The 24512-nt window shown below is 43.4% G+C and overlaps 1 protein-coding gene across 5 annotated transcripts in view; it reads right to left on the bottom strand.

The window, feature by feature from the left end:
* Positions 1-24512, bottom strand: part of LOC139578604 (discoidin domain-containing receptor 2-like) — a 57049-nt gene that overhangs the window by 24934 nt on the left and 7603 nt on the right. For all 5 annotated transcript variants that reach the window (XM_071406445.1, XM_071406443.1, XM_071406444.1 and 2 more), the window contains exon 2: positions 3435-3640. In XM_071406445.1, the coding sequence (XP_071262546.1) occupies positions 3435-3516 (82 nt within the window). In that variant the 5' untranslated portion in view covers positions 3517-3640. The remainder of the gene's footprint in view (positions 1-3434; positions 3641-24512) is intronic.

Consider the following 24512-nt stretch of genomic DNA (forward strand, 5'->3'; position numbering starts at 1 on the left):
AAGCCTACTCAAACACCCTGTTCAAACAGAGGGATGCTATGATAGCTAGCTGGCTTTGACTATCCAACGCAACACTGGAACTCTTCCAAGTCATTGTAAGCTTTTGGTTTTACTACAGTGCATTTGGAAAGTATTCAGACCCCTTGACTTTTTCCACATTTTGTTATGTTACAGCCTTATTCTAAAATTGATTAAATAAAAAAATATCCTCATTAATCTACACACAGTACCTCATTCACGACAAAGCGAAAACTGTTTTTGGACACTTTTACAAACCATTTAACTGCACCTATGTAACTACCATGCAAATGCATAGGGTTTTGGAACCTTAAGTGAAGTGGTAGTGTGCTACCACACTACCAGGCAGAAGGGTGAAGAGTGCAATATGGACTGTAAAGAGTTAAAGCTGGAATCCTTAATGGTGAAACTTCCACCTTCTAACAGGACAACGACCCTAACCACACAGCCAAGACAACGCAGGAGTGGTTTCGGGACAAGTCTCTGAATGTCCTTGAGTGGCCCAGCCAGAGCCTGAACTTGAACCCGATCAAACATCTCTGGAGAGACCTGAAAATAGCTGTGCAGCGACGCTCCCCATCCAACCTGACAGAGTTTGCGAGAATCTGCAGAAAAGAATGGGAAAAACTGCACAAATACAGGTGTGCCAAGCTTGTAGTGTCATACCCAAGAAGATTTGAGGCTGTAATCGCTGCTTCAACAAAGTACTGAGTAAAGGGTCTGAATACTTATGTAAATTTAATATTTCCATTTTTATTTTGAATACATTTGCAAACATTTCAAAAAAACTGTTTTGGCCTCCCGGGTGGCGCAGTGGTCTAGAGCACTGCATCGCAGTGCTATGCTGCGCCACCAGAGTCTGGGTTCGCGCCCAGGCTCTGTCGCAGCCGGCCGCGACCGGGAGGTCCGTGGGGCGACGCACAATTGGCTTAGCGTCGTCCGGGTTAGGGAGGGTTTGGCCGGTAGGGATATCCTTGTCTCATCGCGCTCCAGCGACTCCTGTGGCGGGCCGGGCGCAGTGCGCGCTAACCGAGGGGGGCGGGTGCACGGTGTTTCCTCCGACACATTGGTGCGGCTGGCTTCCGGGTTGGAGGCGCGCTGTGTTAAGAAGCAGTGCGGCTTGGTTGGGTTGTGCTTCGGAGGACGCATGACTTTCGACCTTCGTCTCTCCCGAGCCCGTACGGGAGTTGTAGCGATGAGACAAGATAGTAATTACTAGCGATTGGATACCACGAAAATTGGGGAGAAAAGGGGATAAAAAAATAAATAATAATAATAATAATAAAAAAATAAAAAAAACTGTTTTTGCTTTGTCATTATGGGATATTGTGTGTAGATTTATGAGGATTTAAAAAAATAATGTTTAGAAGAAGGTTGTAATGTAGCAAAATGTGGAAAGAGTCAAGGGGTCTGAAAACCTTCCAAATGCACTGTAATTTATTGCCACCGGGGCACGCCGGTGTAAGCGCTAAACTGCTTACTGACTGTACACTAATGTTACTGCATAATTGTAGCAGGTTTACTAACGTGTTAGTTCTATTAGCTATGTTGACTATGAAGTTACTTTAGGTAATATGGTGACAATGATGTAGGCTGTGTGTAGAGGTATGATATGGTTTTGCTAGGAATTTTTTTTGTTTCCTGGTCACATACAGCTTATGTGTTGTGCATTGAAGTCCACAAGCGAAAGGAAAAGTTGAGAGGAGGAGAGCGCATAGATGCGAGAAGAAATACAACGTGGCTGCTATGAAAGTGAACTGTGTTTACGCGTGAGCAGGTATTCATTCTGTCGATTCTGTTGAAAAACATTCTTAAACGGAAGCAAATGGAACAAAACGGGGATAAACATACCTGAATTTGTCCAATAGAAATTCTTGTTTGCAACTGTTGGACTTGATTACACTCTACGTCAGCTCGATGGAGGCAAAAGTGTGCAATGCGGTATTGAATGTGTCATTGTCTGTCCATGTGTCACTGTCTGTCAAATTCTTCTCTCGACCTGTGTGCACCTATGTTGCAAACTTTCATTCATAGGCTAGGTTGTAACAACCTCAAGATGAGTACAGGGAAAATGTGAGTATCATGTAGTAGCCTAAACCTATCGCTGTTACATTGAACTGGGTGAATGGAATATGAATGACAGTCATCCAATACGCTGTAATAGAAATAACGCCATGCTCATGAAAAAGAAAACGTCCTCACTCATCCCTCATTTTAAACAGCACTGGCCGCCACTGGTGTGTCCAGTGTGTGTGTGTATGTGTTTGTCACTCTACTGTTAAGACGTTGAAGTTTTGATATTTGTTCATGAATGTCCATGAAAATAAATTGTTGTTTCCCTGCACCAAGCCACAGAAAAATAAAAGTTTACAGCATATGTAACATAGCCTTTGTTTGCTTCGAGGCACCCCAGACAATTTTGTGAGAAATGTTCTGGTGTGTTTGTAGTTTGCCTGGAGCAGGCTTTAATTAAAAAGCAATGTTAATGTGGAGAACTGACTCTACAATTATCTCCCCCTCTCTCAGAGCAGACTGCCACAGCTGTAAAAGACCACACACCACACACACACAGTCTTGTACAGCTAACCTTGTGGGGACACGCAATTCAGTCCCATTCAAAATCCTATTTTCCCGAACCCCTAACCCTAACCCGTACTCTTACCCTAACCTTAACACAAAAACCTAACCTTAACCCTAGCTCCTCACCCTAACTCTATAACTAACCTTTGCTCCTAACCCTAATTCTAACCTTAACCCAAAACCCCCTAGAAATAACATTTGACCTTGTAGAGACCAACAAAATGTCCCCAGTTGGTCATATTTATGTTATTTGACTATTCTTGTGGGGACTTCTATTTAGACACACACACACACACACACACACACACACACACACACACACACACACACACACACACACACACACACACACACACACACACACACACACACACACACACACACACACACACACACACACACACACACACACACACACACACACACACACACACAGAGTTTGGCCTTGTGCCCTGCTCTTAATCCAATTATAAACCTCCATTTAATGACAACAGCTCTATAATGTTGTCATACGTACTATAGTCCCAAGTCATTGTATTTATCAGGAGTTGACTCAGATTTTCTCTCTGTTGCCTACTGGTTGTCAGTGATCCGTCTCTGCTCAACAAACGTTGCTTCTGGGTTTCCTTGTAAAATATAATTGGTCGTCTCATTGACATCACACTTTCCCTCAGTGAAGCACCCATAGAGTGGTAAAAGTGGAGAAAACCATGGACACCAGAACAGTCCTACTCATATCAAAGAGACAGCAGTAGCAATTAAGGCCACCACATGGACAAACACACACAAGCACGTGCACACACAGCTCCCCACACCGTTCCCATGGCAACACTCACCTGGGTTAACCTGTGAGGTGACGTCTCCTACCAGATAGAGAAGGATGAGCAACGGGAAGTGTTTGTCCCACAGGCGCTTCATCCCAAACACACACACACACACACACACACACACACACACACACACACACACACACACACACACACACACACACACACACACACACACACACACACACACACACACACAGAGAGGGTCTTCAAACCTGAAATCAATAGGAAAACAACAGACAGTCAAAATATGTCATACAAGTTGGAATATTTGGACTGTGATGAAATGAAACAGAAGTTCAAGGGTCCGTGTTTGGATCCATGTGGTATATTTAGGCAGTTGATGCGGTTTTATGCCTTTCCTCTAGGGAACCAGACCATCTGAGAGGTTCTATGGGAAAGCTACAGCTTTTACTGGAGGAATGGTTTTCATTTGCTCAATAAAGACAATAATTGCCATCTAAAAGTGGAATTTCCATTCATCATTACCTTAACACAAGCGAATAGCAAAGGGATATTAAAGTCAAACAGGGATAATTCAACATTACAGTAGACAGCTCTAAGGAATAAAACTGTACATAAAACTGTACCTATACATCTAAACATCTAATAGTAAATGTGTGTGGGTGTGTTAGAGAACTTTAGACAAAAGGAGGTAGGAATAAATTCAAAGTAAGGCAGAGAGAGAGAGAGAGAGAGAGAAAGAGAGAGAGCGGAAAGAGAGAGTGAGCGAGCGAGAGAAGCAGAGTGGGCCACCACAGACATTACCACAGTGGGACTGATTATACAGCGAGACAGAGACAGGTCCAGCAGGACTCCTCTCTTCGACAGACCCAAACAGCCAATGGTCTAACCTCAAAGGAAAAGTTGATGTCTACTCACAGTGATCTTGAACAAAGCTTTTAGTAATTGACTCTAGTCTTGTGTGGTTGTCTGGCCTCCCACTTGCATAATGATCTAGTAAAAGGTGTGTGTGGGGGGGGGGGGGGGGGGGGGGGCTGCTGCACATGTAAACACTTTACTGTCATTCTAACTCATTATTACATAATCACAATCAGTCTTAGTATGTGGCTTGCTCACTGTGTCAATAGCGTGTTAGGTAAGAAACACCATGCTGCATTTAAAGCATGGGAAACAAAATGGTAATGTGGTAATGTTCATTTATTACTGGAACGACTGGATCAGAATCATTAGTGGTTGTTATATCTTTGCTTATATAAAATAGTGCAATATGGACTGTACAGAGTTAAAGCTGGAATCCTTCATGGTGAAACTGCCACGTCCATTTGGGATATCACAACAACGAAGTTGCTGCAGACAACGAACACTGTTTTTTCCCTCGTCCGACATCACTGCACAAGCGATAGAACAACAGAACATGTAATGCAATTTCATTTGACCACACTGCTCAACACACCTCACCTCCGTTTCGTCCACAAAATAAAAACAGTAACAAAGGTGCTGGGGACGGACAGTGGAACTGTTTCCCCTAATACAGATGACATATTTAAGGTGGAGAGATCAGAAAGCCAAAGGGGAGGTTCCCTGGTCATTATCCTATGCCAAAGAGGTACGAGTGAGTGTGTGGGCACGCAACGTTTTCAGATGTTCATTCCGTACTAAACACAACATTCTCCTGGCCGTGTGCTGCTGCAGTGGCTGATAGAGCAACATGTCAGGATCCAGCAGCAGAACACACACACACCTACTAAACGTCTCCTTGCCCTCTGCAGCAAATACTGACACATGCTCACAATAAGCAGGCCATTGAGTGCCACTGTCAGGCATCAGTGTAAAAGCTGGAGCTTCATACAGTTGGCTATGTACAGGGCTTTATTCTGGTTGTGGGAAACATACACTGTATATACAAAAGTATGTGGACACCCCTTCAAATTAGTGGATTCGGCTATTTCAGCCACACCCGTTGTTGACAGGTGCATAAAATCGAGTACACAGCCATGCAATCTCCATAAACAAACATTGGAAAAAGAATGGCCTTACTGAAGATCTCAGTAACTTTTAATGTGGCACGGTCATAAGGTGCCATCTTTCCAGCAAGTCAGTTTGTCATATTTCTGCCCTGGTCAACTCTAAGTGGTGGTATTGTGAAGTGAAAACTACTAGGAGTAAGAATGGCTCAGCTGCGAAGTGATAGGCCACATAAGCTCACATAACGGGACCGCAGAGTGCTGAAGCGCATAGCGCGTAAAAATCATCTGTCCTCGGTTGCAACACTCACTACCAAGTTCCAAACTGCCTCTGGAAGCAAGGTCAGCACAAGAACGGTTCACTGGGAGCTTCATGAAATGGGTTTCCATGGCCGAGCAGCAGCACACAAGCCTAAGATCACCATGCGCAATGCCAAGTTTCGGCTGGAGCGGTGTAAAGTTTGCCGCCATTGGGCTCTGGAGCAGTGGAAATTCATTCTCTGGAGTGATGAATCAGGCTTCACCATCTGGAAGTCGAACAGACAGATCTGGTTTTGGCGGAAGCCAGGAGAACACTACCTGCCCCAATGCATAGCGCCACCTCTTTGGGGCTGTTTTTCGTGGTTCGGCTTGAAACTTTAGTTCTAGTGAACGGAAATCTTAACGCTATAGCACACAATGACAATCTAGACGATTCTGCGTTTCCAACTTTATGGCAATGCCCCGTGCACAAAGCCAGGTCCATACAGAAATGCTTTGTCGAGATCTGCGTGGAAGAGTTTGACTGGCCTGCACAGCAATGTTCTCTCTAAACTATGCATGCGCACAGTAGCCAAGCAGCTCCCCGGGACTGCCTATCAGCAGAATAAATACTGTATCAGCCCACTGAGAGAAGCACGAGATTGAACTTCACTCAACTTTCTAGAATTTTCCCTGTTAGTTATCACTATCAACGTTTCCCTTTACTGTGGAATTGGGTTCGAAACAATGCAATATTAGCCACTTTCAATTCAACACACCGAAACCAAACAAACTATGCAAGAGATTTTGTTGTAGGCAGGACGCATCGGAGTAGGATTATATTGCACTGACAAGCACGACTCAGCCCATACTCTATTCTACACAGACGGGTTCAGCATAACCAATCAGAGCTGCAGTAGGCCAGAGCCGCAGTATGCAAACATACCAAAGTCACATATGGATCTGTGCCATTTACTTTGATCGGGACTGTGTTACAGCTGTGGTCATGAGTAGATGTTACAGCTGTGGTCATGAGTAGATGTTACAGCTATGGTCATGAGTAGTTGTTACAGCTGTGGTCATGAGTAGTTGTTACAGCTGTGGTCATGAGTAGATGTTACAGCTATGGTCATGAGTAGATGTTACAGCTGTGGTCATGAGTAGTTGTTACAGCTGTGGTCATGAGTAGATGTTACAGCTGTGGTCATGAGTAGATGTTACAGCTATGGTCATGAGTAGATGTTACAGCTGTGGTCATGAGTAGTTGTTACAGCTGTGGTCATGAGTAGTTGTTACAGCTGTGGTCATGAGTAGATGTTACAGCTGTGGTCATGAGTAGATGTTACAGCTGTGGTCATGAGTAGATGTTACAGCTGTGGTCATGAGTAGTTATTACAGCTGTGGTCATGAGTAGATGTTACAGCTGCGGTCATGAGTAGTTGTTACAGCTGTGGTCATGAGTAGTTGTTACAGCTGTGGTCATGAGTAGTTATTACAGCTGTGGTCATGAGTAGTTGTTACAGCTGCGGTCATGAGTAGTTATTACAGCTGTGGTCATGAGTAGATGTTACAGCTGCGGTCATGAGTAGTTGTTACAGCTGTGGTCATGAGTAGTTGTTACAGCTGTGGTCATGAGTAGTTGTTACAGCTGTGGTCATGAGTAGATGTTACAGCTGTGGTCATGAGTAGTTGTTACAGCTGTGGTCATGAATAGATGTTACAGCTGTGGTCATGAGTAGTTGTTACAGCTGTGGTCATGAGTAGATGTTACAGCTGTGGTCATGAGTAGATATGCTTGATTTGAGATCAGAGTGAGAGCTGCATGTAGCCCTGTGTGCACGTTTTGTTCATATCCTTTGCTAGTTAGTGGGTTATTAGCCCAGTTATAGATACTTTGTAGTCAGCAATAGGGGAGGGATTGCTTCCTACAAGAGCACAAAATATGTACATTTCTAGACATCTTTAAAAAGCAAGTCAGGTAAAGAGCTTTTTTTTATGCCTTAAAAGGACAGTGTTGCATTTTGATACAGGCTTGAATAAGCTAAGTAGCCAATAGTGATGGGTCATTCGCGAACGAGTCTGCTCTAAGAGCCGTCTCTTGTAGGTGAACGTTGGAAGCCGGCTCGCGTACCAGAAGAGCCAAATCTATTTATAAAATATAGAACAATTAAGATATGAATAATCAAAAGATATAACTGAATAGAATTCACAAATTCAAAGAACGAAAAATAAATAAAAAATTTGTTCTGACTGTCTGCTCAGACTAACAGCCTCACCTGTTGTTCCTGTCAATCAGACACCCGGTGTCAACCAATGAACCAAAGATGCGTGAGGGAGGGCCGAGCCAACTCACTCACAGTCACACACTTAGCAGCCGAGTAAACAACAGCTGGAAAATGAGTCGGAAGCAAAGTAGCATTTGGATGCATTTTAATAATATAGACAATGTTAGAGCACAGTGTAGAATTTGCCAAAACAAATTCTCATATAAAGCCGGTTCTACGCACAACCTACACCGGCATATGCGAACTGTGCACCCAACTGTGAAGCTAGCTGTAGCGGAGCTTCGAGAAACTAGCGGGCCTGCTAGGGATAGTGGTGGAGCCAGCATCTCCAAGTGTCCACTCAGTCAAGTAGGCCTACTCCGCGACCAACAGCAACGCAGTCTTCTATGGACCAGTTTACGCCAAAGTCTATGTCTGTAGCAAAACAAGGCCAAATTGATATTGCATTGGCTAAAATGATTGCCACCGATTTCCAGCCATTTTCGATCGTGGAGGACAGAGGTTTTAGAAATTATAGCAATAGTCTAAATCCAATGTACACAATTCCAAGCAGGAAAACCCTTTCAAAATCACGTATTCCACAACTGTACGAGAGCACACAGGCTTCAGTAGGGGAAAGAGTCCAAAAAGCTACTGCAGTTTGCCTTACCACTGACTGCTGGACATCAAGAGTAACCACTTCTTACATGTCGATTACATATCACTTCATTGAAGATTTTTCAATGTCTAGCAGTCTTCTGGACTGCTTTGAGTTCAGCGACAGACACACCTCAGAGAACTTGGCAGAGGAACTGTTGAGAGTGGCCAGAGAATGGCAAGTAGATGGAAAAGTGGTCTGTTGTGTTAGCGACAATGCAGCTAACATAACCAAAGCCATGGCATTTTTAAAATGGACGCATTATACATGTCTTGCCCACACAATCAACCTGATTGTAAGAGACGCTCTGAAGGTGATGAAGCCCACCGTGGACAAAGTGAAAGCAGCTGTGGAATACTTCCACAGGAGCACAGTAGCACTTCACTACCTTGGCCATTGTCAATGCACTTGTTGATGCTCTGACCCAAGAGGAATGGGAGGTGGTGGAGGAGGTGTGCAGAGTCCTGGAACCCTTTGAGCAGGTCACCGTGGAGATCAGTGGAGAGAGGTACAGTAAGCAGTTATTACTACATCATTATTTAATCCAGTATTATATATGTATATGAGCAGTAGATGAGAATGTAGTATCAGTAGACAAAACATGAACCTGAACTAATAAGTTACTGTTCTCTCTTTCAGCTATGTGACAGCCTCAATAATGATACTCCTGTGTAAGGGTCTGCAGCGAATCACAGCCAGCCGCCAGAGAGAAGCAAATGTAACCACAGGACATGTGACAGAGTTGATGAGCACCCTATGGTCATCAGTGGACAGAAAGCTCCACAGAATGCAATATAATCACGTGCTATCAGAAACCGCTGCACTTGACCCCAGGTTTAAGAAGTTAGCCTTCATTGATGCCAGAGCGATTGATGAGGCTCTTCAAAAAATAACTTCAGCAGAAGGGAGGGACAGCCCCAGCAGTCAGCTGGCTCAGGCACCAGGGCAACATGAAGAAGAGGGATCAGATGGAGCAGAAGCACCAGCAGTAGTGCCACAAACGTCTGCTGTTTGACGAGCGAGCAACTGGGGATGCATCACGAAGGAATCCCTCAGCAGATGCCATAATGGAGGTCAGATCCAATTTGGAGGAGCCCATCCTCCAAAGATCAGCAGATCCTCTGAGCTGGTGGAAGAACAAGGCCTCTGTCTACCCACGGCTTACTAAAGTAATGACAGGGAGACACTGCATAGCGGCCACATCCGTGCCCTCTGAGAGGGTCTTCTCGAAAACGGGACAAATAATTACTGAGAGAGGAAACCGCATCAGCCCCTCGAAAGTGAGGCAGCTTGCATTTCTGAATGCAAATCTCTCATAAAAGCAAAATATGGTCAGCATTGCTGTGTGCTGCTGGTTATAACATGGCAATAAAGAAGAGAGAGAAAAGAGGGACCAGTTTAATGTTTTAAGTGAGATGCTGCAGTTTTGCACATTATTTAGTTTTCTTTGATATGGTGCAATATTCTATTATTATGTTGTTCAGATTGTATTAGTTTTGAATGGTTAGATTGATATGCACTTTGTTTATATACATTAAAAAGTTATACTTTAAATGTACTTGTTTAATAGCGTTCTTTTTCATAACAAACCAATGCATTTTTAAATACATTGTCGTTAAGGTAGAGTATGATTTCATTAAATAATTGAATTAGAATTGTTTTAACACCAATCATAGTCAAACTATCGCAAACTGTTTGACTTGAAAAAAAAAAAATATATATTTTTTAAAGAGCCGTTTGGGAGCCAAAAGAGCCGGCTCTTTTTGGTGAGCTGAGCCGAACGAACCGGCTCACTGAAAAGAGCTGGAATGCCCATCACTAGTAGCCAATAGGCAGAGGGTAGCATCATTTGTCTGATTCTCCATAATGGTGTGGGAATAATGCATTTTATTTTGTAAAGTGGTTTCTTGCATTAAACATAACACAACACTATGTTCAGTCACCTCCTTGTCTGAAGGACAAGTGGATAAACAGGTTAATGTCAAGCCCTGCATTTCTTTTGTTGTTTAAGTCTCATGGAATGTAGGCCTACATTGCACCCCATACATTGGCTGCTACTGTAGGCTGAGAGGGAACATTGCTGCACAGAGCCCTGACCTCAACCCCATTGAACATCTTTGGGATGAATTGGAACGCCGACTGCGAGCCAGGCCACATCGCCCAACATCAGTGCCCGACCTCACTAATGGTCTTGTGTCTGAATGGAAGCAAGTCCCCGCAGCAATGTTCCAACATCTAATGGAAAGCCTTCCCAGAAGAGTGGATGCTTTTATCGCAGCAAAGGGGGGGACTAACTCCATATTAATGCCCAAGATTTTGGAATGAGATGTTCGATGAGCAGGTGTCCACATACTTTTGGCCATGTTTTGTGTTTGGATGTGTTGATTTTGATCTGCTGCCCGAGAACTCTCTGGCTCTCTGCCAAGACGGACCTCTGACGACAACGGATATCACAGAATGACTTCGTCACCTCTACACAGTTTTTAGAAACTAATAGACATTTATGATATCTGGATTTCCAGAATATAAGAAATACCGCTTTCATGCCAGTCGGTTAACTTCGGAGTATGATTTCTAAACCATCTATTCTCTCACAAATACAATAACGTCACTGTAACAGCGTTACAGTAATCAGCTAATCACAAAACACAACAGCTGTAAAACTGTACAAACTCTCTCAACAGCTCCCCTTTACAAACACCCATCGAACTCTAAATGGCCTCATTGTGCACTCATCATCATCATCATCATACATCATCTAGTTGGTTTCTCCTTCCGAAGTGCTCCAGTTCCTGTAGTATCAGATTACAGCCATATCACACTGAGACACTGGCCTACTTATATGGGTTAATATACATGGGCTATACAGGAGCTAATGCCTTAAACAGTAAATGAAAGACAGACAGCTGGTGGCTCGTGTCCTGTGTTAGGGAGGGAAAGTCAGAGATGTGTTTACCATGTGGCCAGGGAGAGGAGCTCTCTTATGTAAAAGCCTGGCCGTAGAGTTAGAATGGAAAACAGATTTTCCAAGGCTCTGTTCTGTGGAGATACTCTTAAAACCTGTCCTCTCTTTGCTTCCTTGAGGTACACACTGACCTGTATGTGATTGTGTAACAGAGGATCAACGCATGCACACCTTTCTACCCCCTCCTCTCTCACTCTCAGTAACAGCTGTATTCTCAATCCAGGTAGGCATCAGAGTGGAGCGTAGGGCTGTTGTCTCATAACAGGGCTTTGCTATAGTAACATCAGAACAGGCTTTGACACACACAGGACACAGGGTTATGGACTGTCTCACATTTGCCATTATGGAAAACTTCCACTCCTGGTGGAGGTCAGACAACACTATTCACCCGCCGGCCCTTCAGGCATCAACTAAAATTCTTCCAGACACTAATAATAACTCCAACATTCTGCAGCTTTACCAGTAGAGGCCCAAAACGCAGCATTTTTATAGGAGATACTTGTTGAATCTTCTGGTCTGAGGTAAATTCAGCTTTCTACTGCTGTATAAATGTGACTCCAAGGTAAACTGTGTTTATTTGTCTTTCTTAGAAGGGCAGAAAGTAGGCCTAACAGTTTATCATCAGCCTCTAAAACCAAGTGCCCCAAAGCCAACAGTCCGCAGGAGGCCATCCAACACAAACAGGGGGAGAGCAGAGAGGAGCCAGGGGAGAACAGAGGAGTGAGAGAAGAGTTTGGTGGAGTTGCAGGGTGTGTCAGGGAAATAGAGGGAGACAGTAGGGCGACATAGGGTGAGTCAGGAAGAGAGGCAGATGTAGCAAAACAGGGTGAGGTACAAGAGGACGCACAGGGGCAGTTAGGGGCCCTCCTAGGCCTAAAAGGTGAGGGGCTGTAGTGGAGGCAGAGTTGACAGACAAGGCCTGTGTCCTGCCATACACTGTCCCTTACATTCCCCCTCTCACAGCCTGCTATAGGAGTATACTCTAGTGTGTGTGTGTGTGTGTACACAGCCTGCTCTATAGGGTTGCTGGGGCCTATTATAGGGCTAATTTTAGCCAGGAGTGGGTTTCATACACTCCTATATCTGCTACAGTAAACAACCTATAGATTTACAAAGTAGGGCCTCGCCAAAAACAGCTTTCAAAGCCTATAACATCCACAGGGCTCTGGTTGGAGTTGAATGTACTATACTGTGCCTAGTGTGCAAATAAGCAATCTAAATAATACAGTTGACTTGTGATATATGCAATGGCTTGGTCTTGACAGTGTGCACTAAACTGGAGCATGCAGGGAATAGGGGTCAGGGCTAGGGATTGATATTGAACCAGACAACTGAATGGTCCTGCTTTGGTCCACTGCTCTCTGTCCCTCATTACTGCTGTCAAACACGTTAAAGTCAACGAGAGAGGATCAAAGTAAATGTTTGATCTTATTACTGTACTAAAAGCCTGAAGGGGAATTCAACCTTCTGTTCCACCCTACCATACGCATTAAAATCAGATTAATCTGGGAGTCTTGGAGCACATCTGTCTGATCTATCTAAAGTCAAACACAGTCAACAGAAAACATTAGATCGACGTCAGCTCGGGTCAATGTCACCTTTAGAATGAACAACGTACGTCAGACGGCGGAGCACTTCTCAATGCTTTCACAATGGCTACCAAGGGAAATAGTCAGGTTTGAACCCGTGTAAGAGAAGTCAAACAAAGTACTCACAGGGACCGTGTCTAATGCATCGAGACCATGTAGTTTGGAGGACAAATCACTTGTGAGTGTGTGTGTGTGCGTGAGTGAGTGAGTGAGAAAGAGAGATTAAATGACTGTAAAATCCAGTCAAATCCTGTCTGGATCCAAAAGGATAAGTACAGATATCACAATTTCTGTGATAAACGGTATAACCGTTGAAGAAAGGTGATACAATATTTATTGAGCTGTTAACTAGTTCTATCTGCACACAGTGGCCTGTCTTGTGTTCCCAGACCAAATACATTCTGTAACTGTCAAAAGGAAAGAGTTTTCCTCATATTTATTTCTACCACAGAAGAGTCTACTGTCCCTGTTTAAAATATGGACATATTCCCCATCAATGGACTCTTTGTTGAAGTGACACATCTGGATAATTAAAGGGAGGTGAGATGTGGGGTGAGATGTGGGAGTGTTCATACCTCCCTGTGGCTGGACCTGAGTAGGCTGGGCTGGCTCATACCTCACATACACACACACGCACAGGAGGTACCTAACTTCACACCTAATCTCTCTTCTCTCTTTAAGTTGTTGCATATTTATATATGCACATTTTCATGGAACAGTTTCATTTCAATAACGTTTTTGTTTCTAAAAATCATCGTCACGTGGTTAATGATAAAAATCTGAAGTAAACTGATAATAATCTAAAAGTAAAGATTCAACTACGGCAAGAGCACTAGCCATATGGACACATTGATACACTGATCCATTGGCGGCTAAAGAAAGGAGAGCATAGAACTCAGAGATATAGACCAATTCAGCAGAAGGCCTATAACTTCCATCATCAACTTAGTAAAATACATAAACCTAAAGCGGACAAAAAAAGTCGAAAATATCCTGATGAAAATTCTGGTTTTCTATCACATTCATCCCTCTTCTCCACCTGTCTGTCTCCTTTTCTACCCGTCTTGAGCTATTGCTAGTGAAGTTCAAATTGTATCAAATTCTGAGGGTCCAGCCGGAAGCTGTCGCTAACGAACTTGCAACATTGTATCAACCAACTAAGCCTATTCCGGGCCCTCAATGTTTTCTGCGCAATTGAGCTCAGGACAGGAGGATTTTTTTATGACGTTTCACTGGATATATGGGTTCATTATATTTTGCTCTTTCACACCGAGGCTTAGTGATTATCGAGGCTGAAACTGTGTTCGAATACTCATACTAACCATACTATTTGTGATGTAAATTGAGTATGTAGTATGCTTATTTATCAGACTATGGATATAGTTAGTATGCTAAAAGTTCCTGGATTTCGTGCTACATTCGCCAAAATTAAAAGTATCTAAGCAGTGGACACTATTTGATTTTAAGGCCCATAATGAAATTCTCCAGAAAATGGGCGTGGCTTCGCAACTTTTTCAGATTTGAAGAAAATGACGGAAAATATTAGTGATGGGCATTCCAGCTCTTTTCAGTGAGCCGGTTCGTTCGGCTCAGCTCACCATAAAGAGCCGGCTCTTTTGGCTCCCAAACGGCTCTTTAAAAAAAACATGTTTTGTATTTTTTCAAGTCAAACAGTTTGCGATAGATTGGTGTTAAAACAATTCTAATTAAATTATTAAATTAAATCATACTCTACCTTAACCATAATGTATTTAAAAATGCATTGGTTTGTTATGAAAAAGAACGCTATTAAACATTTGCATTTAAAGTAGAACTTTTTAATGTATATAAACAAAGTGCATATCAATCTAACCAATCAAAACAATACAATCTGAACAGCATAATAAAATATTGCACCATATCAAAGAAAACTAAATAACAATTTGCAAAACTGCAGCATCTCACAAATTGAAATGTAAAAAAGAAGGATGCTATTACACATGTGCATTTGAAGTGTAACTTTCTCATCTATATAAACAAAGAGCATATAAATGTAACAATTCAAAACGAATACAATCTGAACAACATAATAATAGAATATTGCTCCATATCCTCCAAATAGGATCGGACCTCCATTTTGGCATCTGCTGAGGGATTCCTTCGTGATGCATCCCCAGTTGCTCGCTCGTCAAACAGCTCCAAACAGCAGATGTTGTGGCACTACTGCTGGTGCTTCTGCTCCATCTGATCCCTCTTCTTCCTGTTTCCCTGGTGCCTGAGCCAGCTGACTGCTGGGGCTGTCTCTCCCTGCTGCTGAGGTTTTTCTTTGAAGAGCCTCATCAATCGCTCTGGCATCACCGAAGGCTAACTTCTTAAACTTGGTGTCAAATGAAGCGGTTTCTGATAGCACGTGATTATATTCCATTCTGTGGAGCTTTTTGTCCATTGATGAACATAGGGTTTTCATCAACTCTGTCACATGTCCTGTGGTTACATTTGCTTCTCTCTGGCGGCTGGCTGTGATTCGCTGCAGACCCTTACACAGGAGTGTCATTATTGAGGCTGTCACATAGCTAAAAGAGAGAACAGTAACTTATTAGTTCAGGTTCATGTTTTGTCTACTCATACTACATTCTCATCTACTGCTCATATACATATATAATACTGGATTAAATAATGATGTAGTAATAACTGCTTACTGTACCTCTCCACTGATCTCCACAGTGACCTGCTCAAAACACCTCCTCCACCACCTCCCATTCCTCTTGGGTCAGAGCATCAACAGGTGCATTGACAATGGCCAGGGTAGAGATGATGGCATCCTTTGATTCAAGAAACCGCTTCAACATATAAAATGTTGAATTCCACCTTGTAGTGCAATCTTGTTTAGGCCTCAGCTCAGGCATCCCCAGCTGGCGTTGTGTAGACTTTAGTTTTTCAGCACCTACTGTGCTCCTGTGGAAGTATTCCACAGCTGCTTTCACTTTGTCCACAGTGGGCTTCATCACCTTCAGAGCGTCTCTTACAATCAGGTTGATTGTGTGGGCAAGACATGGATGATGAGTCCATTAAAAAAATGTCATGGCTTTGGTTGTTAGCTGCATTGTCGCTAACACAACAGACCACTTTTCCATCTACTTGCCATTCTCTGGCCTCTCTCAACAGTTCCTCTGCCAAGTTCTCTGATGTGTGTCTGTCGCTGAACTCAAAGCAGTCCAGAAGACAGGTAGACATCGAAAAATCTTCAATGAAGTGACATGTAACCAACACGTAAGAAGTGGTTACCCTTGATATCCAGCAGTCAGTGGTAAGGCAAACTGCAGTAGCTTTTTGGACTCTTTCCCGCACTGAAGCCTGTGTGCTCTCGTACAGTTATGGAATAAGTGACTTTGAAAGGGTTTTCCTGCTTGGAATTGTGTACATTGGATTCAGACTATTGCTATAATTTCTAAAACCTCTGTCCTCCACGATCGAAAATGGCTGGAAATCGTTGGCAATCATTTTAGCCAATGTAATATCAATTTGGCCTTGTTTTGCTACAGACATAGACGTAAACTGGTCCATAGAAGACTGCGTTGCTGTGGGTCACGTAGTAGGTCTACTTAACTGAGTGGATACATCTCCACGTGTGGAGGTGCTGGCTCCACCGCTATCACTAGCAGGCCCGCTAGTTTCTCGAAGCTCCGCTACAGCTAGCTTCACAGTTGAATGCACAGTTCGCATATGCCGGTGTAGGTTGTGCGTGGAACCGGCTTTATATGAGATTTAGTTTTGGCAAATTCTACACTGGGCTCTGACATTGCCTACATTATTAAAATGCTACTGTGCTTCCGACTCATTTTCCAGCTGTTGTTTTCACAGCTGTCCTTCCTCTCTCTTCTCGGCTGCTAAGTGTGTGACTGTGAGTGAGTTGGCTCGGCCCTCCCTCACGCATCTTTGGTTCATTGGTTGACACTGCGTGTCTGATTGACAGGAACAACAGGTGAGGCTGTTAGTCTGAGCAGACAGTCAGAACGAATGTGTGTGCTTGAGCATTTAAGCCTAAATTATTTTATTTCTTTTTTTGTTCTTTGAATTTGTTAATTCTATTCATTTAAATATTTTTATTATTCATATTTATTATTAAATAGAACCGACTCGTTTGCGAACGACCCATCACTAGAAAATATGCAGTCGAAATCCGACGAGAGCAGATGTAAATTCATTGCATTAAATAATTATGACAAGAAAATGTTGAGCAATGTAATAAAAAAGTAATGACTTTTCAAATAAGTTACGTTACACCTTGTTTTGGCTGCCAATTTTTTAGCTACGCTAGCCTTACGAACCGCATAGTATATCATTACAGCATTTGCTTGTATGTACCGGTATGTTAGCAAGCCACCTAACGGTAGTTGGCTACTAATATATCGAACTTGACAGTATATTAGCTATATGCTATCCAACTAACTACCCAACGTTTATTGACTTGATTATTTCAATAATTCTTAGTTAAGTGGTATAGTCAGTGTGCGTTTCAATGGACATTGTTATTAACAAGCTAGCAAGAAGTTGCAGGTAGACAGGCGTTTTACAGTATACCAAAATTAACTAAGATTATATAGTATGCAGTATATACTCATTAAGTATGTAGTATATACTATGCTAGTATGGGTATACTGTTACACAAGCACAGCTTGGGAGTGTTGGAAATATTTTTCGAATACTGAGGACCTATCATTCGCAGTAGACTTTATTGACTTCTGTGAGGCGAAGAAAACATGAGTGGCGTAACTTCCGTGATGAGAAATCAGAAACCCAAGTTGCGGGCTTCTCATACACATAAAAAATGGAATGTAAATGTAATGATCCTCTGTGGCTAAATCATTCTCCCTGGAAAGTATTTTTTATGATTTTCTTTAGACAGGAGTAATTATATAATTATCAATTTACTTTAGGGCAATCAAATCAAATCAAATGTTATTAGTCACATGCGCTGAATACAACAGGTGTAATAGACCTTACAGTGAAATGCTTACTTACGAGCCCCTAGCCGACAGAGCAGTTAAAAAAAATATGGATAAGAGATAAAAGTAACAAGTAATTAAAGAGCAGCAGTAAAAAATAACAATATATACAGGGGGGGTGCCGGTACAGAGTCAATGTGCGGGGGCACCAGTTAGTTGAGGTAGTATGTACATGTAGGTAGAGTTAATTAAAGTGACTATGCATAGATGACAACAGAGAGTTGCAGTGGTGTGGAGAGGGGAGGGGGGCAATTCGATAGTCTGGGTAGCTATGTGACTAGATGAAGGAGTCTTATGGCTTGTGGGCTTGTGGGTAGAAGCTGTTTAGAAGCCTCTTGGACCTAGACTTGGCGCTCCGGTACTGCTTGCCGTGTGGTAGCAGAAAGAACAGTCTATGACTAGGGTGGTTGGAGTCTGACAATTTTTAGGGCCTTCCTCTGACATCGCCTGGTATAGAGATTTTGGATGGCAGGGATGTACTGGGTGGCAGTGATGTACTGGGCCATTCACACTACCCTCTGTAGTGCCTTGCGGTCGGAGGCCGAGCAGTTGCCATACCAGGCAGTGATGCACCCAGTCAGGATGCTCTCAATGGTGCAGCTGTGGAACCTTTTGAGGATCTGGGGACCCACGCCAAATCTTTTCAGTCTCCTGAGGGGGAATAGGTTTTGTCGTGCCAGCTTGACGACTGTCATGGTGTGCTTGGACCATGTTAGTTTGATGGTGATGTGGACACCAAGGAACTTGAAGCTCTCAACCTGCTCCACTGCTGCCCCGTCGATGAGAATGGGGGCGTGCTCGGTCCTCTTTTTCCTGTAGTCCACAATCATCTCCTTTGTCTTGATCACATTGAGGGAGAGGTTGTTGTCCTGGCACCACACGGCCAGGTCTCTGACCACCTCCCTATAGGCTGTCTCGTTGTTGTCGGTGATCAGGCCTACCACTGTTGTGTCATCGGCAAATGTAATGCTGGTGTTGGAGTCATGCCTGGCCGTGCAGTCATGAGTGAACAGGGAGTACAGGAGGGGGGTGAGCACACACCCCTGAGGGGCCCCTGTGTTGAGGATCAGCGTGGCAGATGTGTTGTTACCTACCCTTACCAGCTGGGGGCGGTCTGTCAGGAAGTCCAGGATCCAGTTGCAGAGGGAGGTGTTTAGTCCCAGGGTCCTTAGCTTATTGATGAGCTTTGAGGGCACTATGGTGTTGAACACTGAGCTGTAGTCAATGAATAGCATTCTCACATAGGTGTTCCTTTTGACTAGGTGGGAAAGGGCAGTGTGGAGTGCAATAGAGACTGCATCATCTGTGGATCTGTTAGGCTAGTATGCAAATTGGGGTGGGTCTAGGGTTTCTGGGATGATGGTGTTGATGTGAGCCATGACCAGCCTTTCAAAGCACTTCATGGCTACAGATGTGAGTGCTACGAGTCGGTAGTCATTTAGGCATGTAACCTTAGTGTTTTGCGCACAGGCACTATGGTAGTCTGCTTAAAACATGTTGGTATTACAGACTCGGATAGGGAGAGGTTGAAAATGTCAGTGAAGACACTTGCTAGTTGGTCAGCGCATGCTCGCAGTACACGTCCTGGTAATCTGTCTGGCCCTGCGGCCTTGTGAATGTTGACCTGTCTAAAGGTTTTACTCACTTACTCAATCCAGCATCCTAATAGTGCACTACACCCACCAACTTTCCTTTCCAATTAGCAAGAGGCTGAAACCAGAGATCTGTATATAATGACGAGATGCTCATGTCTCAACCCTAACAGTGGTAGTCTTTGTCCCAAAGGCAGAAAGGCAGGTGACAAGTTTAGGTCTGGACATTATTCCCATAGAAACACATTGGGCTTTTACTGGACAGATTTTAGCGAGAGTGAGCCATTTCACTTTGCCTCTTCCTCTCTGTTGAAACTACACTGAACAAAAATATAAACGCAACATGTAAAGTGCTGATCACATGTTTCATGAGCTGAAATAAAAGACTCATAGAAATTATCCATACGCACAAAAAGCTCATCTGGCTCAAATTTTGTGTCCAAATTGTTTACATCCCTGTTAGTGAGCATTTTCTCCTTTGTCAAGATAATCCATCCACCTGACAGGTGTGGCATATAAAGGAGCTGATTAAACAGCATGATCATTACACAGGTGTACCTTGTGCTGGGGACACTAAAAAGCCACTCTAAAATGTGTAGTTTTGACACACAACTAATTGCCACAGGTGTCTCAAGTTGAGGGAGCATGCAATTGGCATGCTGACTGCAGGAATGTCCACCAGACTGCAGGAATGTTCATTTGTCTACCATAAGCCACCTTCAATGTCATTTTAGAGAATTTGACAGTACATCCAACAATCCACATCCGGCTACTTCACCTGTGGGATCGTCAGAGGAGGGGAGGGGTGCTGCGGAGTATTTCTGTCTGTAATAAAACCCTTTTGTTTGGAGAAACTAATTTTGATTGGCTGGGCCTCGCTCCTAAGTTGGTGGGCCTTTGCCCTCCCAGTCCCATCCATGGCTGCGCCCCTGCCCAGTCATGTGAAATCCATAGATTAGGGCCTAATTTATTTATTTCAATTGACTGATTTCCTTACATGTACTGTAACTCAGCAAAATCTTTGAAATTGTTGCATGTGGCATTTATATTTTTGTTCAGCATATATCACCGGAGAAAGCATGCGAGCGATACAGCGCCCCTCTGTGTCAGGGGGGCGCTGTTTCGCTCGCTCAGATGGTTTAACTGAGATTGATGCATCTCGATCAAATAAATTATCAATATTTTACTTGGACGGGCAAGGAGGTACGGTAGGGCGGGCCAGGCCCCCTAAGGCTCGCCCATAATGCTGGCCGTGAGTCGTTTTTCCAAAGGCGGGAAGGCAGGCGACAAGCTTCGGTCCAAAATAATCCCATAGAAACACATTGGACAGATTTTGGCAAGAGTTAAACCTCTCGCTTCACCTCTTCCTCTCTGCTGCGTTTCCCTGTCAGGGCTTGTTTTGTGACTGACAGGTGCCTGCCCTATCAATAGATCGCTAGAAGATGCATATCGTTCATTCTAAAGGACAAGGGCTTGACGGACTGGCTAATTGAAACTTTTAAATTAAAAATAGGCTAGTTAATATTAAGTGGAAAATGTAGCCGGCTGAAAAGGAGCCTGGATAAGTAGAAATAAAGTGTCTTTCTTGTTAGTCCGCTTCTCATTTCATTTCTGACAGTATTGCATTAACGTAGAGGTACTATTTTGATAGCCACATAGTCCAGTTTATTATATTAGCTTAGTCTACTGTTCATAGATCAGAAGTTTGTGTGTATGTGTGCGTGTTTGATACCGAGCTCGTCCAAGTTTATTGTATTAATTTATAGTCTGCTGTTCCTGAATCATAAAACTAGACCATTGCTTCAGGTGCTGGGAAAATGTCTGTTCTCCAAAACTATTGGGTCCCCCCAGGCTCAGAACAGGAAGTGGCCAAGGACAGAAACTCCCATCAGAAAGCCAGACTTTCTGAGGCTGGAATTGTGATCTCTTTATTCAGCTTCAGCGGGCGTGCGTGATTGTGTGTGCGGCGTGTGTGTCTACCCACATACCTCTCCAGGGGAGCAAAATCCTAGAGAAATTTGGAACAAAAACACGTTTTAGCCACTAACCAGGTTATCCTACACTCTCACATTGCAAAAGCAAACAGGATAGGGGTGTTATGCTGTTGAATAGGGGTTTTGGATGTGCAGAAACAATCAGCTTTTCTTGGAAAGACTTACTCTCTTTCCTCTCATGGTCACACAGAGGGGTGATGGTCCTTGCACCCTGGGAGAGCCGGTAGAGTCAACACATAGCCCATCCCCACGCCTGATCCCCTGCCCTGGCTGGTTCTACTGTCAACATCACTTGCATGCTACTGTATGCCATGAGTGAGAGGAGGACTGGAGAGAGCAAGACTGGAGAGAGGAGGACTGGAGAGAGGAGGACTGGAGAGAGGAGGACTGGAGAGAGGAGGACTGGAGAGACGAGGACTGGAGAGACGAGGACTGGAGAGACGAGGACTGGAGAGACGAGGACCGGAGAGACGAGGACCGGAGAGACGATAAGAGTCTGCAATGTGTGTGTCTCTCTGTGTGTGTGTGTGTGTGTGTGTGTGTGTGTGTATGTACTGTATGTGTGTGTAGGATCTGCCTTCCCTCAGCCCCTGACTGTTTAGTGAGCCAGGCAGGCTAGTTAGCTTTAATAGTGGCCATTACAGTGCAGTAAAGATATGCAGGCCAACGATAGAGCCTTAAATCACCTGTCAGCCTTGATTAAAGGGGCATCCATACCCCTTACCCACAACCTGCTCTGAAACACACAACCTGCCACTACACACAACCGGCTCTGAAATACACAACTTGACACTATACACAACCTGCTCTGAAACGCACAACCTGCCACTACACACAACCTGCTCTAAAACACACAACCTGCCACTACACACAGCTTGCTCTGAAACACACATCCCACTCTGAAACAGTCAACCCCTAGGATGGGAGGTGCTGGGTTTTCGTAGTTACACATGATCCAGGAGAAGGCTGCATTAATAAACAAAGAATAATATAAACTGTGACACAATCGATTCCCCTTCGGCACCCCGCTCTTCTTCTTGTATTCTTGTATTGTGTGCGGACCAAATATTTAAATACAGAAACTAAATGTAGCATGAACTACCTAACCTATACTGTGATGTACAGTTGAAGTCGGAAGTTTACATACACTTAGGTTGGAGTCATTAAAACTCGTTTTTCAACCACTCCACAAATTTCTTCTTAACAAACTATAGTTTTTGCAAGTCGGTTAGGATATCTACTTTGTGCATGACACAAGTAATTTTTCCAACAATTGTTTACAGACAGATTATTTAACTTATAATTCATTTTATCACAATTCCAGTGGGTCAGAAGGTTACATACACTAAGTTGACTGCCTTTAAACAGCTTGGAAAATTCCTGAAAATGATGTCATGGCTTTAAAAGCTTCGGATAGGCTAATTGACATCATGTGAGTCAATTGGAGGTGTACCTGTGGATGTATTTCAAGGCCTACCTTCAAACTCAGTGCCTCTTTGTTTGACATCATGGGAAAATCAAAAGAAATCAGCCAAGAACTCAGAAAAGAAATTGTAGACCTCCACACGTCTGGTTCGTCCTTGGGAACAATTTCCAAATGCCTGAAGGTACCACGTTCATCTGTACAAACAATAATACGCAAGTATAAATTGTGAAAAACTGAGTTTAAATGTATTTGGCTAAGGTGTATGTAAACTTCTGACTTCAACTGTAGCTTATGGAAGTGCAGTGATTGTGCATACTGTAGCGGAGATCTTTACAGGAGGAAACAGCAGTAAACTGTCATCTGTCAGTATAATAAACCATCACACGAAAGGGCCCTATTTTCCTCCTTGCACATTAACATACCATAGAGCTTCACCGAAAGACATGTGCCACTGAAACAGACTGTTAGACAGAGAAACTCTCTTCTTTCTCTCTTATCTGAAAGCTATAATTAACTCCCAACTTCAGTCAGTGTGGGCCAAGACCGTGACAATCTGGTAGTGATTAGTGGACTAAGACCGTGACAATCTGGTAGTGATTAGTGGACTAAGACCGTGACAATCTGGTAGTGATTAGTGGGCTATTAAATTCTAACTTTTTATTAATTCAAGGGTATGATTAGGAAAGAAACTTTATACTTCCACCAAGGCTTCCAACCAGGGGAGAGGGGGGTAGGGGCATAATTAATAAATGTATAAAAAAGGAGATTAAATATGATGCAAGTAATGTTATTTGATATACTTCAATTCTATCTGCTAATTTCATAGTTGATCTAGTCCACCCCCCCCCAAAAAAACACGCTATGGCAGCTTACATTCCTGTACAACAAAAGACTTGCCTGCTGATAGACAGCCATTAACAGAGCAAATCAATGCAGAGAGCATTCCCCAGGCCTACTGGGGAACAGCAGAATGACAGATTTTTACCTTGTCAGCTCTTGGATTCGATCCAGCAACCTTTCGGTTACTGGCCCAACGCTCTAAACACTAGGCTACCTGCTGCCCCAAAGCCAGATGGAGGCATGTAAACAATAGGCGAGCAGAAACACACAGCACTTCTCTCCCTGGTCATTAGAGGAATTATGTGTACTGTTAATGTGTGACATCTGGAAGCGAGGTGAAGGGAAGACTATAAACATTCATGGGCGGGCCACAGGTGCTACCTAGGGTGATAATGTTAAAGGGATAGTTCACCTAAATTACATTGGTTCACATTGGCTTCCTTACCCTGTAAGCAGTCTATGGACAAAGTATGAAAGAAATCCATGCCTTGGTTTAGTTTCCCTTGCACTGTTTCCACATGTTAACGTTTTAACAAATCCACTTCAAGTCATGGGACCGATATTAGCATTTTTCGCACATACTTCTTGCGCATCATGATGCAATCT

This window comes from Salvelinus alpinus, chromosome 6 (genome assembly GCF_045679555.1).
Source record: "Salvelinus alpinus chromosome 6, SLU_Salpinus.1, whole genome shotgun sequence".
Classification (NCBI taxonomy): Eukaryota; Metazoa; Chordata; class Actinopteri; order Salmoniformes; family Salmonidae; genus Salvelinus; species Salvelinus alpinus.